This window comes from Hydra viridissima, unplaced genomic scaffold (genome assembly GCF_058129835.1).
Source record: "Hydra viridissima isolate aposymbiotic clone 2 unplaced genomic scaffold, HvirCarnegie_v1 scaffold_1, whole genome shotgun sequence".
NCBI classification, from domain to species: domain Eukaryota; kingdom Metazoa; phylum Cnidaria; class Hydrozoa; order Anthoathecata; family Hydridae; genus Hydra; species Hydra viridissima.
Window position 1 is genome coordinate 39855132 of NW_028324300.1, and position 16923 is coordinate 39872054.

Genomic DNA, 16923 nt, shown 5'->3' on the forward strand with positions numbered 1-16923 from the left:
GGTTTAAACGATTGTCCTGTGGTATAAATAGATCTTGGAATAACTATTTTCTTATCACTGTTTTTGTTTTCCATAAGATTTAAAGACAAATATGGAGAATAATTTATTGCACAAACAAGTGAAAAGTCAACTTGAAATTAGTAAAGAAGGAGGAAAGTTCGAAAACACAAAGAAAAAGCAGGCGAAATCGACTTAGTTGAAGCTACTTCGGCTACAAGGAATCGAAATGACGATGAGATTCAATTAATTAAACGAATCAAGCTGGATGTTGATGTAAATCAATTAATTAGAGAAATGATTAAGTTAATGATGAACCGTAACTTGTCTTTCGCGTCAGCTGATGAAATCGGACAATTGTCTTTAGTGAAAAATGCACTTAAAGAATTCAAAATTGTTGTAAATCGTCATAGCATGAAACGCTACATTCAACTTGCGTGTGAAAATATTTTTTCTCTCATAAGAGAAGAAACTGAAAATGTTCTTGTCTCGTTGATGTTTGATATGCGTCGCGATATGGAAGAAACGTGTTTGGAGTTAGCTGTAGATATGTGAAGGACGGGCAAATAGCTGACAGAACCTTAGGCATACTTACTCAAGAAGGTCGACAGTTTGGCGAAATTTTAGCTGCTCAGTTAGAAAATGTAATTGGAAAAATTGGAAAATGTGCTAATGATATCTACGCAACTTGCACAGATCAAGGAAAGAACATGACGAAGGCTTCAAAAATTCTTCAAAATGCACAAGTTCAAATGAAAGTGATCCTTGAAATTTATGGTGACGAATTTATAGATTTCGAAGACGAGGAAATTGATATTGGCGCTTTAGAGAATGAAGAAGGGAATTGTAGTGAAGCCCACACTGTTTGTGTTGAAAAATCAGTTGGATCGTTCTGTTCAGCCATGTTTTGTGGCGCACATGTGTGTCAGCTAGCTGCTAAGGACGTAACATCAATGTTTGAAGATGCATTAAATAACATCAGAAAAGTTGCTATCGAATCCAAAAAAATAGCATATATTCAAACATTTAAAAATCTAAAAAAACCTCGTGTAGACATTGAACCACGCTGGGATTCCACGTTTTTGATGATAGAAGATTTCCATACCAATGCAGAAGCATATCAAAGGCTAAGACACAACCAATTAAAGTTAAATGATGCTTCATGGAGTTTAATAGATGAATATTTTGATGCATTTTTACCAATACATTCGGCTATGATTGATTTTCAATCCGCAAAATTATCAATTAGTGAATTCTACGTTCGATGGATTCAAATGAAAATAGAAATTGAGGACGTTCCAGCAGGTGATTTGGGATTAAAAATGCTACTGACCAACGCAATCAATACACGAGAACAAGTTTTTTTTAAATGTGAAGCATTTATTGCTGCTTTAGTTCTGGATCCTAGATTTTGCTTTACATCGGGTCATCAACTGTTTAATACAGAAATGTTGAATAGAGGAATTATACAGCTAATCAAAATCCATCAAAAACTTTGTACTCAACGAGAACAATCAAGTTCTTCATCAGCAGAAGAATCCATGCAATTAAATGCGTCATATTCCTCAAATACTTCTGAAGAGATGATTCCGATGAACTCAGAAGAAATTGATGCTGAAAAAGTACGCCGTTTCATTGACTATACTGGAGGAGGAACCAGACAAGGTGTTCCTAATGCAGCTTTAGAATCAGATCAAGATATTCGTCAATTAATTTTAAAATGGGCTCTTAATGAACCACGAGTGTCATTAGACGTTGAATTCAACATTCTTGCGTACTGGAAGAAAAACCAGAAAACGAAATGGAATCGGCTCTATGAAATCTCGCAAGTAGTTTATGGTGCAGCGTTCTCCAGCGTAAAAGTTGAACGTGATTTCTCTGGATTCGCTTTGGTTTATAGCCATCTACGTTCTCGCATTTCAAATGATTTCTTAGACTCTATTATGGTGGTAAAAAATAATCTAGATTTAATTGATAAAATAAAATTTGTTTAAAAAGCTGAGCATTTCACATTTTCTATTAGTCAATTTTTTATGGCGCCCCAGTGCAAGAATCGAGTTCTGAAAACCTTTTTAGAGTCGAAACATAAAAAAAAAATTTTTATGACGTAATAAATTTCTTTTAGCTTTTGAGTTAGCAAAGTATTTGACAGAATTCTAGCACAAAAAGTCAAAGTTAATTTTGAGAACAGAATTATGATTAAAACGGCCGGGAAATAAAAATCTACAACTGAATAGCATTTGGATCAAAAGGCTCCAGCATCAAGAACTTTTTTAATGCGGCTAGGAAAATCGTTTTAATGTCTCAAACGTGGAAGCGAGCATTCCAAGTCGTCATATTTTAGTCGTTTTAATTGACAATTAAATTCAGTTTTGCCAACATTTTTTACATGTGAAATGCCAAAAGCGTGAATGTAAAATGCCATAATAATGCCCTTTTTCATATCGCGGCTGTTTCAAAACGATTCCGTCACTTTATTTTGAACAAATTTCATCAATGAAATCAACTAGTTAATCTTCGGATCGGAAGTCAATAGGTGTTTTTTATTATCCTTAAAAATCCTTGAGGGGCAAAAATTATTTTCAACTTTTTTTCCAAAATAAATACTTTTTCAAGAACTTAAATTTTTCAGTGTCAAAATGCCAAAATAAAGGTAAAAGGCCATAAAATACCATTGGATAAAAAAAAAATGCCAATTTTCCAAAGTTTAGCAACCTATAATGCCATGTGGTTTGATTGAGGAGAGCAGACATAAATATTTGATTCTTAGGCATTTAATTGCCAGTTAATTTGTTTGAGTTGTATCATTTACAATCTGAAAAGGGATATTTTCTCTTTAAAAAACGTGTAAGAGAAAAAAAAATTTTAACAACCAAACATTAACATTGATATTTGTTTTGTTTGAAATAAATTTTCGGTTAAGATCACTACTCTTCAAAAAACGATTCTGACGGTTCGGTTAAATTAAAAGATAAATTTTGGCCAGAGATTTTCTTACGGCTAAAAATTGCATTCTAACCGCTGCTTGAAATTGTCGGTTGTCCTATGGTTACTCTATTTTAACCTGAAACGCCGCGCTGGTGAAAAATTAAATTTTTAATAAGGTTTGCTTCGACCATAAATTATTCGACCTATCCTGGAACGGAATTAAATATTGTGACAAAGAGTTATTTTCTATTTTTATTATGTTGTAGACGATTAGATCGTCGAATTTATGCTGTAAATGGTTCGACCCTTTAAAAGTTCTACTTTTCTTTCTACTTAACATAATTTCTAATGTGGCACAGGACGCCAAATAATAAAAACCACATTCAGTAATAAAAACTAAGTTTGAGACTAAGTTTTTACATTCTAATAAGGGGAAATCGAAACTTTTGTTTTACTCGTCAAATTAATCTGAAATGAGCAATAAAGTTGTACGATTTTTTCTTCTAAAATATGAAACAGCAAATGTCTCAGACATGAAATTATGTCAAAATATGTGGATAGAAAATATTTCTGACATAATTTATGTCGGCAGAAAATGTCTCAGACATAAAGTTATGTCAAAATATGTGGACAGAAAAATGTTTCTGACATAATTTATGTCGGCAGAAAATGTCTCAGACATAAAGTTATGTCAAAATATGTGGACAGAAAAATGTTTCTGACATAATTTATGTCGGCAGAAAATGTCTCAGACATAAAGTTATGTCAAAATATGTGGACAGAAAAATGTTTCTGACATAATTTATGTCGGCAGAAAATGTCTCAGACATAAAAATATGTCAAAGTAAGTGGACAGAAAAATGTTTCTGACATAATTTATGTCGACAGAAAATGTCTCAGACATAAAGTTATGTCAAAGTAAGTTGGCAGAAAATTATTTTGGACATATTTTATGTCGGCAGAAAATGTTTTAGACATAAAGTTATGTCAAAGTTGGTAGGCAGAAAAATATTTCGGACATATTTTATGTCGGCAGATAATATCTCAGACATAAAGTTATGTCAAAGTAAGTTGGCAGAAAATTATTTTGGACATATTTTATGTCGGCAGAAAATGTTTTAGACATAAAGTTATGTCAAAGTTGGTAGGCAGAAAAATATTTCGGACATATTTTATGTCGGCAGATAATATCTCAGACATAAAGTTATGTCAAAGTAAGTTGGCAGAAAAATGTTTTGGACATATTTTATGTCGGCAGAAAATGTTTTAGACATAAAATTATGTCAAAGTTGGTAGGCAGAAAAATATTTCGGACATATTTTATGTCGATGTAAAATATGTCTGGAAATATGTCGACAGATCTGACAGACATATTATGCCGTAACAACTCTGGTTTTAATCAAGGAAACTTTTAAAATCATTTTAATTTATTAGAATAACTTGTTCGTTTAAGATAATCATTTTCAACGTACAACTCATATTATAATAAAGAAAATAAATAATCACAATAAAGGAACATTAATGTTCCTTTCATTATTTACTACATTTTATTTATAACAATTCTATTTTTCTTTATTTTCTCCAAGCCAAAAAATTAACGTAGCTATATTTCTTCAAAAATTTTACTTCAAAAAACATACATATATATATATATAAAGATATATGCATATATCTAAATTTAAAAAACGGCAAATTAAAGAAAATGCATAAATTGATCAGTCTCTTGGCAGAAAGTGCTCTTTTCATTCCTTGCTTTAACCTTTCACTCAAATAAGTCTTTAACTGTTTTTCAGGAATCTTCCATGTCACTAATGACAACAAAACTGTCGACAAAATCAAAGATAAATTGTGTGTTGATGACAAATGGTCAGTATATTGCTTGTTTGGCACATGGTTACCATACATAAGGTTAATTTTTTATTGTATTTCTTCCGTCATCAGAGTCTAAAATTGCATAACAATGCGCTTTTGCATCCTTACACACAGTTCCATTTGCATCAAATTTTCACTGAAACTTTTCTTTTATTGTCCTAAAGGCGTTTTCAAATTTTACTAACTCATTTATTAAGGTAACCTGTTCAAATGTCACTTCAAGTGCAAATCTTTAATGATGTAAATTCCATTTAACTGAAAAAGAGGACTATCAAATAGTTTGTGATTTGGAGAACATCCTTTACGAAACTATATCAGTTCTCAATTTTCTACCAGTTTTTAAATAAACTATTCTATGATTTTCTGGTGTTGCCTCTATTGAGCATCTTTCACAAACAAACTTTGCGGTGTGTCCCACTACACATTTAATAAATGCTTGTGCAGGTGCATCACAAAGAAATGAGAGAACACAAAATGGCAATTCAATCCCATTAATAGAAACTCCATGCTGCCAAATTCCATCAGCCAAAATTGAAAATTTATGATTTATGTACAGGTAAGTTGTCAATATTTATGCCCACTTCAACAGACCTAATTTCTTTAATGCTTCTTTGAAAAATTGATAAAATACCCTTTCGTAATCCAAGGTAAACATACTGTCAATTACATTTATCAACGTCTACATTACAAGGCATACGCAGTGAAGTGTGAGAATCTTTTAGAATGTCTTCTTGATAAAAACAACCACTAATTTGTTTCAAGTTTAACAACTCATCAAAATACTCTCTTTGGAGTTTGTATTTTACTACCCATTTGGTAAGAACTGATAAAAGTTCATGCACAGTTTGCTTAATTAAACATGTATCTTCATTTTCTGAGCTTGAACTTTCAAAAGGATCAGTTTCTTCTAAGGAACCTAAATGAGAATGACTACTTGAAAGCTATCGTTAGGGAATCATTGTGAGAACACTTTGAAATATTACTCTCACTATCTTCTGATATTTCTTCTAAGAAATCAGTTTGAGAATGAGAGCTTGATGAAGATAAATTGAAAGCACAAGCCAAAGATATATTTCCAGCTAAAGCTGCTTGACATTTCTTCATATAATCTTTTATATATGATGCTGAATTTTCTGTCTTCATTTTTGTTAAACTGCTAATTTTACAGCAATAACTACTAAAACTTGTAAAATGTTATAATATAGGAAACAAACCTAATTATTAGAAAAAATATAAATATAGGTATATATCCATAATATTGCCATATTACCAATATACACATTATCATTTTATTGATAATATGATAACATCCAACTATTGCTATAACATCCAACATTTTTTTTGCTTATATCCAACAAATTAATGTACATTATGGCAACAACAACAAAAAATATTTACCAGAAATATAGATATATCTAATATATTGCATAGGCTTGGTCTAAACTCTACATAAGGCAACAAATGTATGAAAAGCAGAAACATTAAAGTCTAACACATACAAAAACTGTAATTACTTAACATGTAGAAATATATTTAATAAAATTTTTTTGACAAATATTTCCCCAAATGTACTCTAAGTATACTGTTGAATCTTCAAAAAAATATAAAATGAAGCAGCTGTTGCAGGGAACACAATTTTAAATCTTCTTTACTCATCAAAAACTGCTCTACAAAAGTTTTCAAATAATTTCATAAAAAAAACCATTCACAACCATTACAAAAACCTATTACAAAATCATACTACGATTCTGCAACGGTGAAACCATCCGTAAAAACAGAATATTTAATAAAATACATCACAATTATAATTGGTGTTTCGGTAAAAAGAGCAAGTTTATTTCTCGGATTGAAAACCGATTCTTGAAACGTGTTTTTCTCTATGTTTTAGCGGGTTTTAAACACGTAACAGAAACCACGCGTAACATTTCGCCGAGTTGTGCCGACTGGGAATTGACTAAGTTTTGCAAAATAAAAATTAACCAGAAGAAATTGACTTAAGTAATTGAGATAATGCAATCCCTTTCAATTTATCTGAAGTAAACTTTTGGATTGCTTTACTAATCCACAAACTTTAAATAACCCTAAACAAATATACATAGTTAAGTTGATTAAATAACCAAAAAAACCTCTGCCAACAACACCTTCTTTTTAAAAAATATTACTTGAAATATCTTTAAAAAAGGTTATATATATATATATATATATATATATATATATATATATATATATATATATATATACAATTCTAATGTTATTTTTTAGTTAAAATAAGTTAAATTGAAGTTAAATTATTTTTATATGAATCCATATAGATTTCAATTTGTAAAACTTTTTTTAAGGAAATTTATATGATGTTGATATGCTTGATCTATTATCCAATGACCAAGCTCATGACCTTTATGGTGCATTAGCTTGTTCTTACAATGAAACTAGAGTAAAGCTTTATATATAAGCTTTTTTGTATATATATATATATATATATATATATATATATATATATATATATATATATATATATATATATATATATATATATATATATATATATATATATATATATATATATATATATATAAATGTTAGTTTACATTTTAATTTTTAGGCATGTACCAAAACCACCTTCAAAACACTATTGCCAACATGACCACAAAGCTACTTACAAATGTTCTGAAATAAAAAATACTGATCTCTACCTTTTTAATGCTCATTTTTATAATGCTATCAAAAAATGTGACCAAGACAAATATATACTAAAGTTTTTGTCTGTTCAGAAAAAACAACGATCTAGAAAAAAAGAGCAATTTTATCCTCAAAAAACGAGAAATAGGTCTAATTGTGAGATTAGTTATTTTATGGAAAAAGAAAACAGACAAATAGTGCATGTTTGTAAAGACACTTTTCTAAAATGCTTACATGTTGGTAAAACTCGTGTTCAAAATATTGCAAAACATTTCTTTAAACATGGTAATCCTAGAAAAGAAAACAGAGGTGGTGATAAAAAGAGCCACAAATTTAAGGATAAGCGAAAGGCTGTGATAGAATTTATAAAGACTCTTCCTGGAAGGGAGAGTCATTATAGCAGAAAGAAATCTATAAAACTTTATCTACCATCAGAGCTTAAAAGTATTAAAACAGTATAGAAATTGTATGCAGTAAGGAACCCAATCTACCAGTGACATGAATTTTTCCGAAATATTTTTATAAGCAACTTTAACTTAGGGCTTGGTTCTCCTAAATCAGATGCATGTTCATTTTGTGAAAGAATTCGAAACCAAATAAAGATTAAAAATAATTTAGAAAAGAAGAACAGTTTAATTACTGATTTAGTTGTTCATAAGCGTAGAGCAAATGCATTCTATGATCTTTTAAAGGAGCAGAGAGATGGTTTAAAAATTATTTGCTTTGACCATCAACAAAACCAAGTCATTCCTAAAGTTCTAGATCAGCAAGCTTATTACAGTAGACAACTATACATATACAACTTTTGTGTTGTAGAAAACAAAAATAACGGATCATTAAATCCAGATAATGTCACTATCTATACTTGGAATGAGAATGATTTCAAAAAGAATAGTTCTTCCTGTTCCAATGCAGTATTTGACAAGCTCTGCAATACAAACATGGATGGCATAGACACTGTTCGCTTAGTTTCTGATGCATGTGGTGGTCAAAATAAAAATGTTGCTTTAATTTATATGGCAGGGTTCTGGCTGTTAAGACATGCACCAACGTTAGTAAAAACAATTGAACTTTTGTTTCCTGTTTGAGGACATACAAAAAAAGCTTGAGCAAATATATTCCCCAGAAGAGTACTATAATGTTTACAGTACACAGGGAAAAGTGAAAATTGTAGAAAGAGACTGGAGTGTGTTAGATTTTAAATCAGTATCACTAAGAGTTTTTAAAAAACCACTGCCAATCAAAATTCAGGAAAATAAATGCTTTTCTATCACAAGAGGATCACTTAAAAATATTAAAGTCCAAGGAGAACCAAATTTTAAATTTTTCTGAACAGTCCTCAGATTATAATAAAGAGAGGGCATGACTGTTTTTCTTGTCCATCTCAGATTCAGAAAGGAGTTCCAGTTGCTGATGCTAAAAAGAAAGATATCAAAAGTTTAATTCTTGTGCATGCAGGAGTGAACTGGGAGCAGGATAATCGTTTTAATTTTTTAAAAAGTGTTGTTATTGATTCTTTAATAAAAGAACTCCTAGAAGATGAGGAAGATACTATATGCAGTTGTCTTGATGAAGATGCTGCAAGCAGACATGTTTAACTTTTTGTTGTATTTCAAATTTTGTTTTGTTGTTGATAAGTTTCTAAATAAAAACAATATTTTGTTTTTCCCTTTGTTTTATACTTCCTTTTCCGTTACCTTATTTATAGTATAATAATTAAAAACCTATAATTTGCATAAGTTAAATAAATCAAAATATTTCAATGCTTTTTAATAAACTAACAAGCCATGAGAATTTAACCAAACATTTTCAAAATAATCTAAGTCCAACTGACATCAAAATAAGCTTAGTCCATATTTCAAAAAGGTTTATTTCGAGATCCTGTAAAGTGCTTGTGATTTTATAGTGTCTTTTTAATGATACAAATTTAACGAACACAATTGTTTTTGGAGCGCTAATTAGGCGTGGGGCAGTTTTCCTTCGATTTCTCAAAATCAATTTATTTGGACTTAGAGCGTTTTGCAGATGGGCTCCTCAAATACTATATGCAGAGCATATTGTAGCTATATAATGTGTAACCATTAGTAGTTATGACTATTATATGAAAATATTTTTATCTTTTTGTATAATGTGCATAAAAACATTAACTTTTTTTTTATAAAAAATAAGATGTATGCTAACCAGTGTTATTTTCGTTAACGAAAACAACAACAAAAAATTAAAATAAAACATTTTCCTTCAGCGAAAACGAAATAAAAACGAAGGCATTTTTAAAAAATGGAAACGAAATAAGGACTTATATGTAATTTAAAAAAGAAAATAAAAACGAAAAAATGTTTTTTTTTTATTAGGAACGATAGATTATCTTCACACTGTTAGGGATACTGTATGTAGTAGTTACAAACTTTCTTTGAGGTAATTTTTGCTAAACTTAAACAAAACATTTTAAAGACATAAGTAGGACCAGTAGATTATCACGATAAAAAAAAAGTGAGAAAAAATACTGGAATTAGTTTTATAGCTAGAACCATTTTCATAGCACACAGATGTATGTATGTATGTATGTATGTATGTATGTATGTATGTATGTATGTATGTATGTATGTATGTATGTATGTATGTATGTATGTATGTATGTATGTATGTATGTATGTATGTATGTATGTATGTATGTATGTATGTATGTATGTATGTATGTATGTATGTATGTATGTATGTATGTCTGTATGTATGTATGTATGTCTGTATGTATGTATGTATGTCTGTATGTATGTATGTATGTATGTATGTATGTATGTATGTATGTATGTATGTATGTATGTATGTATGTATGTATGTATGTATGTATGTATGTATGTATGTATGTATGTATGTATGTATGTATGTATGTATGTATGTATGTATGTATGTATGTATGTATGTATGTATGTATGTATGTATGTATGTATGTATGTATGTATGTATGTATGTATGTATGTATGTATGTATGTATGTATGTTTTTATAGTGTGCCACAAGGTTATGCAAAAAGTAGCTACAATAAGACATGTACCAGAAAAAATCATCGCAGACATTATAAAGGATATTTATTTAACTATTGTATTTCGATATTGAATGTTATATATATTTTGAAAGTGCATATATTAATATTATTAAATTTCACTTAAGAAAGTTTGTGAAGTTTTGTACGTGAGAACGCACGTACTTTGCTTTTACACTCGACATCAGCTTTTGCAAAGTCTTCGGTTAGACTTTCTTGGTAGCTCTAATCCATTTATTTTTAAAGTCTAATGTTTTGGCTTCTTTTACATTGAACCTTAATTTTATTTTGACAAGAGCCCAATATCTTTCGATAGGAATTTTTTAGCGAATATTTGCATTCCAATTCATTTATAATCGGAATTCAGTTTCTTGCGATTAATTGTAGATTAATAATATTGGTGTCCTGGAAGAGATCGGAAATATGCAGCACAATAAGTTTTATCGTCAATAATCAAACAAGATTTTTTAGCACATAATTCTTTATAGAGCTTAGAACTTTTTATAGAGCAGCTTTGAACATCGAATTGCGACATTTTCTTGCTTTTCTTCACGGCGAGGAACTTTTTTCTTTTTATAAGATTTACAGCCACAATTTCTCTTTACTCTTTGTATAGTGGAGAAATTTATTCGCTAAAGTTTGAACAGAAATCTCCGGTTTTCTGTCTAAGGCATCTTTCACTTTTTTTACCAAGATCTCGTCTAAGAATTTTTTTCTTCCACTTCTTGATTTTCTTTTGGTTGTCCTTAAATCGTTTCACAACGCTCTGCACTGTTTCTCAACTCAATCTGCAGTTCTTTAGAAATTGTTTTGTTTGATACACCAGGATTTTCAACGAGAAAATGCAAAATTTTTCACTGTTTTAAAATGATGCACGGTTTCCTTAAACACCACATCAGATTTTTTTCTGGTACATGTCTTAGGATCTTAGATTTGGAAATCAACAGATGATTTTAATTGAAGGAGAGTCCAATTCGGTTATGCATGATGAATATATGTAAAAACTTAAAAGTTGATTTTTCAAACCTCAGAACACAAACCTTATACATTAATACTGAGCAAATAATAAAAATTTGGGTCGAGTGATATGACAAAAAAAAAGCGGTCTCTCAGGTTCACAGAGTGATTTGTTTGGAAGCAAATTAAATAGTTTTAATTTATTTTGATTTTTTTTCTTGTTTTTGTGTTGATTTTTACTTTTTGCAAAAAATATTTGAAAGGAGGAAAAAAAGGTTCAAATTTGCCAACATGTTTGTAGCAACAACTATTTGTAAAAATAGCGAAATTTAATAAATACTTAAATTTACTTAATAAATTTATCAATTGTATTTAATTCTTTCGGGTGCATTCAAAAAAATTTTATCGAAACCTACTTGTTTTTAAATACTTGTTCATAATTTCTATCGCTTGAGAAAAGAGAAGCGCTAATTCACGGTCGTTTGGTAGCGCTGTTGTTGTACGCATGCGCAAATTTTACGGAAAAAAATCAACGCTTTCAAAATGGTTACGGCCCTTAGCAACGAAAATAATTTTTTTCTGGAAACCAAGTAATTGCATATTCTCCAATATACATAAATTTTTTTGTTGCTTTTTTAATTCAAATTAGTTTAACGATAACCCCGGATGTGTACTAAAACACTTAAAACAAGAGAAGGAACATCTAAACGTTCGTTAACATTTGTTGTTGAGAAAGATGACTGGTTAACTACACGCGATTTGTATACATTTTTTCAACCCTACGTTCAAGGTTTTTAATCGTGGAAACCTAACCATATTTCTTGAAAAAGTTTGAGGAGACCTTCTTCTATTTATTTCTTATGACTGTTCATAGCATTCAATTTTTTTAATAGACAAAAAAGGCACTTTATTGCATTACCTTATTGACCATGATCTTCCAACATGTGTAACTTCAGAGGCACTAAAGCCTTAGGTCAAGTTGTGCGATAAAAATGCATCAGTTCAAAAATATTTTTTTCTAAAGAAAATATGATAGCAACATGAATCATGTTGTACTCTTAATCCCAGCTTTATAAGTTAAATAATTATAAATCATCAAAGTTATCTTGCTAGGCATTGTTGTAGAAAACTCTTCAACCTCAATAACAATAAACACAATAAATTTCCAAAGCGCTTTGAGAAACTCATTATAAACAGAAAAAAAAAAGAAAAAAATCAAATAAAACTTATTAAGTTCCTTTAACATTTCTGTTGTCATTGTATTTCTTGAGTAGATTATGCTATAGCATGCAGAAAATTTATGAAACTGTAGTTTATGTTTTGTAATTATTTCGACCGAATTCTTGTGCAGACTTATCCCAGAGAATCCTTCATCATAAATAAGAATTATATAACTTTAGCATATAGTTTTTCTAAAAAAGAAAAATGTCTCTTTAAAAAAGTATATTGCATGATTTTATATTACTTTTTATTATTGTTATTAATAATGTTTCAGATTTGGAATAAATTAATTTATAAAAGAAATGGAACCTGAAGCATTTTATACACATGATTTCCAATAAAACTTTTTCCATAGTATACTTGTTACTGAACTTTCAGTTTTTGCAATATTTGCTTCAATCTGTTGTGTGCATGGTCCTCACTTTTCTTCAGCGTAGATTCAAGTTCTAGAGTGTTATAACTGCTTTTAAAGGAGAGTTGTTTCTCTTCCTAAAGATGAATTTCCTAGACTTTTAGACCGTTTAATTACCAACTTAAATGAACATGGGAATGATAACCTTAGAGCTGGTTTTCGCAAAACTGGAATTTTTCCATTAGACAAGTCTCAAGTGCTTTCACGACTACCATGTTGTAATGTAGGTTTAGACTCAACTACTGATTTAGTAAGCCAATCATTTTTAGATCATTTATGTAAGTCACTGGATGATCCCTCAGATGGTTCTAAAAAACCAAAGCGACGTAAAGTATGTGCCGTCCCAGGTAAAAGCTTATGTTCAACAGATATATCATCTTGTGTTATAAATGAAAATAATAGATTAAATTCAAATAATGTAGATACACCTATCAGTATTATAAATACAATTGAGACCAACAACATTGACTTTGCTGGCCCAAGTTCAAATACTGGAACTACTGAGACTTCTAATCTAATTTTTGCGGATGTAAGTTTAGTCGTAGAAAGTCATACAGAATCTTTAGATCATTCAGCATTAGGCAAAAAGAACTTTCAAAATATTGATAAAACAAAAAATGTTTGTAAAAAAGAGAAATTTTTAAATCTTGTAGAGAATTGTTATATAATTGTTAAATGCAATGGAGAGTTAAATCCTGGACAGGTTTGTTTATTTATTTTGAATTATTTATATTTAGCTAATCAATTAGTAAACTTTATAACTAATTATTTTGATAACTAATATTATTTAATGTAATAACTATTGAATAATTTTAAAGTAACTTTAGAAATTTTTTTTTCTGCAGTTGAAAAAATTAAGAAAAAATGGAGCAGAAATTACTATTATGAAAAAAAATGGACTTAACTGGAAATGGTCACTACCAGCAGTGCAACTTTTTTTTCCCCAGTCTGAAATAGTCGATTTTATTGAGGAACCAAAGAAAATTTTGAAAAGAGGAATTTATTCAGTTCCAGAACTTTTTCACTAAATTTTTTAAAACATTTATTAAGTCATTTCTTTTTACTATATACCTAAACTGTTTTGTTTACTTGGTACCTATACTTGTTTAGTTTGTACCTATATTTTATTTACTGTATACAAGAACTTTGTAACTACATCTTTTTTTGTCACTTTATTTTTGTAAATTTATTTTCTTTGCCTAAATATTGTTGTTTTTATTGTTGTTTTGCTTCCTTTAGTCCCTTTTTACAGGGTTGGGCCAAAGTCACCCTAACAAACAGGGCGACTTTGGCCCACCATTTAAACCACCCAAAAGATACTTCAGGTAAATAATTTTCAAATGGGAGAGAGATAGTTCTAACTGTCCTTTCTATGTACTTCTAATAGTACTTAGTGTTTGAGGAAATAACTTTTGTGTCTTTCATGCAATAGACATTAAGGTGCAAAATGGGCCTAAGCCACCCAATCTTACGGTAACAAATTGACCTTAAACCTTGATAAAACAAAATACATTCTATTTCACTGTATATCTAAAAATCGTTTTTTACCAACAACCATGCTAAAAGTTCTTATTGATGAACTAGAAATAAAAAAAGAAACTTTTACTAGTTTTCTCGGCATTTATCTTGATGAGAATGTTACATGGAAACCACATATTGACTACATTTGTACAAAGGTTTCTAAAAATATAGGAGTCCTCTATGTCAAGAAATTATTTAAACAAAACCGTTTTAATCCAACTCTACTACTCACTTATACATAGTTAAATTAACTATGCAAATATTGCTTGGGGAAGTACAAGCTAAAGTAAGTTGCGTACTCTTTACCATCGTCAGAAACACGCAATACGCTTAGTTTGTTTTGAAAATCGACTTACGCATTCAAAGTTTTTATTCAAAAATATAAAAGTACTTAACATTTATGAAGTGAATGTATAAAAAATATTATGCTTTATGTTTCAATGTAAAATCAATCCGTCCTTACACGTTTTTAAAGATTTTATTACCTTAAAAACAAAAAATAAGTATACACTACGAAATGATAACTCACTCTTTGAACCCTTTTGTCGAACAAAGTTCAATCAGTTCTGTATAGCTTATCGTGCACCCAATCTCTGGAACAAAATTGTTTTACCTAATTTTGATTTATCAATTACCTTACCAGTCTTTAAAAAGAAATTTAAAAAATTCATTCTCTTTAATGACAATATGTTGAAATACTTTTAAAAATAAGAAATTTGTATAAACACGCTCTTTTGTTTAATGTGTTTTGTCATTTTTATTTGTCTATATTTATTAATGGCTTAAGTTACATTCTATTATAACTTTTTATGGTTCTGGTGACAAGATCATTAGATCTTCTATCAGATACCAAGTTTTTATTTAAATTAGTCTATGTATCACGGATTTTATTGCATCACGAAAACATATATCACGGACGTTATTGTATTACGACTAATTAAATGTAAAACTGAAAGAGAAAAAAAAAAAAAATTTATTACCTCTCAAGTTATACATGTACTAAAGTATTCAAGTAAATGATCTCAATTTCTTTTCATCATCCGCGTTATTTCTTAAAATATTAAGAATGCCTTGCTATATAAAGTGAAGCTTAAAACCTGATTCTATTGGTGTTATCTATAATAAGTAAAAGGCAGTTGATATGACTGGTTATGCAAGCCCAAAAATCTTCGACGAGTCCGACAGACTTTAAGAGAATTGAATTTCTATTGTTTAAAACAATAGATTTTTAAGAATATGCAGCTAGTATGGTTTGCAAAAAAACAATAACGTTGCACGTCCATCTCTAATACTTCCACGATTAAAGACATCTTAAGCTGCTTATTCCAAAAGATGTCTTGTTCAGATGTCTTACGGATGTCTTAAACTGGTTATTTTGAAAAACGTTTTAAACTGGTTATTCTGAAAGACGTCTTGTTAAGATATCTTACGGATGTCTTAAACTGGTTATTCCGAAAGACGTCTTGTTAAGATGTCTTACGGACGTCTTAAACTTGCTGTTCTGACAGACGTATTGTTAAGGTATCTTACAGATGCCTTAAACTGGTTATTCCGACAGACATCTTGTTAAGATGTGTTAAAGACGTCTTAAACTGGTTGTTCCGACAGACTTCTTGTTAAGATGTCTTAAAGATGTCTTAAACTGGTTGTCGGAAGATGTCTTAATGAGGTGTTGAAAAGCCGACTGAAACACGTCTTTAACTAGTTGTAGACATCTAGACGAGCTAAAGATAAGTTACATACGTCTTAAAGCCGTCTTATGTTGGGTGGGATATTCATCATGTCTAACCAAATTGAATTCTCCTTCTATTTAAATCATTTGTTGATTTTTAAATCTAAGATTCTATTGTAGATAATACTATTAGCGTCCTTTTCAGTTTGATTTGAAAAAGCTTTTCAAAAATATAATAAGAGCAAATTATTATAGATTTTTTTTCGATCTACCTACTATTTTCACAACCAGGTTGTGACCTTGTGGCAGGTTGTAAAAGAACATACGTACTTAAAACAAAGGTTGTTCTTGTGACTTGGAGCTCTTGAGATATTGTAGAAAAAGTCATTTATAAAAATAGCCGTTTTGACTATAGTCACTGTCCTAGACTTGTTGACTACTTTTTGTTTCTAGAGGTGCATATCAAACTTAATGTTAAATTCTTCCTCCATTAAAATTAGCTACAGAGGATAGCAGTTGCTGACCATGTTGAGTATGCTCATCCACACGTTTAAATCTACTCCATGTCAGTTTAAATTTAGAATGCCTTTCCACTCTGTTCAGCAAGCTTGGATTGAGTTATGGT

At 29.8% G+C, this 16923-nt stretch overlaps 3 protein-coding genes across 3 annotated transcripts in view; 2 read left to right on the top strand and 1 right to left on the bottom strand.

Annotated features, from left to right (window-relative positions):
- Positions 1-16923, bottom strand: part of LOC149894945 (NACHT, LRR and PYD domains-containing protein 3-like) — a 226798-nt gene that overhangs the window by 173002 nt on the left and 36873 nt on the right. The window lies entirely within an intron of this gene.
- Positions 1083-1991, top strand: LOC149894954 (uncharacterized). The gene has a single exon (XM_090076779.1). It carries the CDS (start codon positions 1083-1085, stop codon positions 1989-1991), a length of 909 nt encoding a protein of 302 aa, XP_089932905.1.
- LOC149894955 (uncharacterized) lies at positions 12139-14323 on the top strand. Its single transcript, XM_090072536.1, has 3 exons — positions 12139-12233; positions 13166-13808; positions 13951-14323. Exons 1-3 carry the CDS (start codon positions 12139-12141, stop codon positions 14131-14133), a joined length of 921 nt encoding a protein of 306 aa, XP_089928662.1. The 3' UTR covers positions 14134-14323.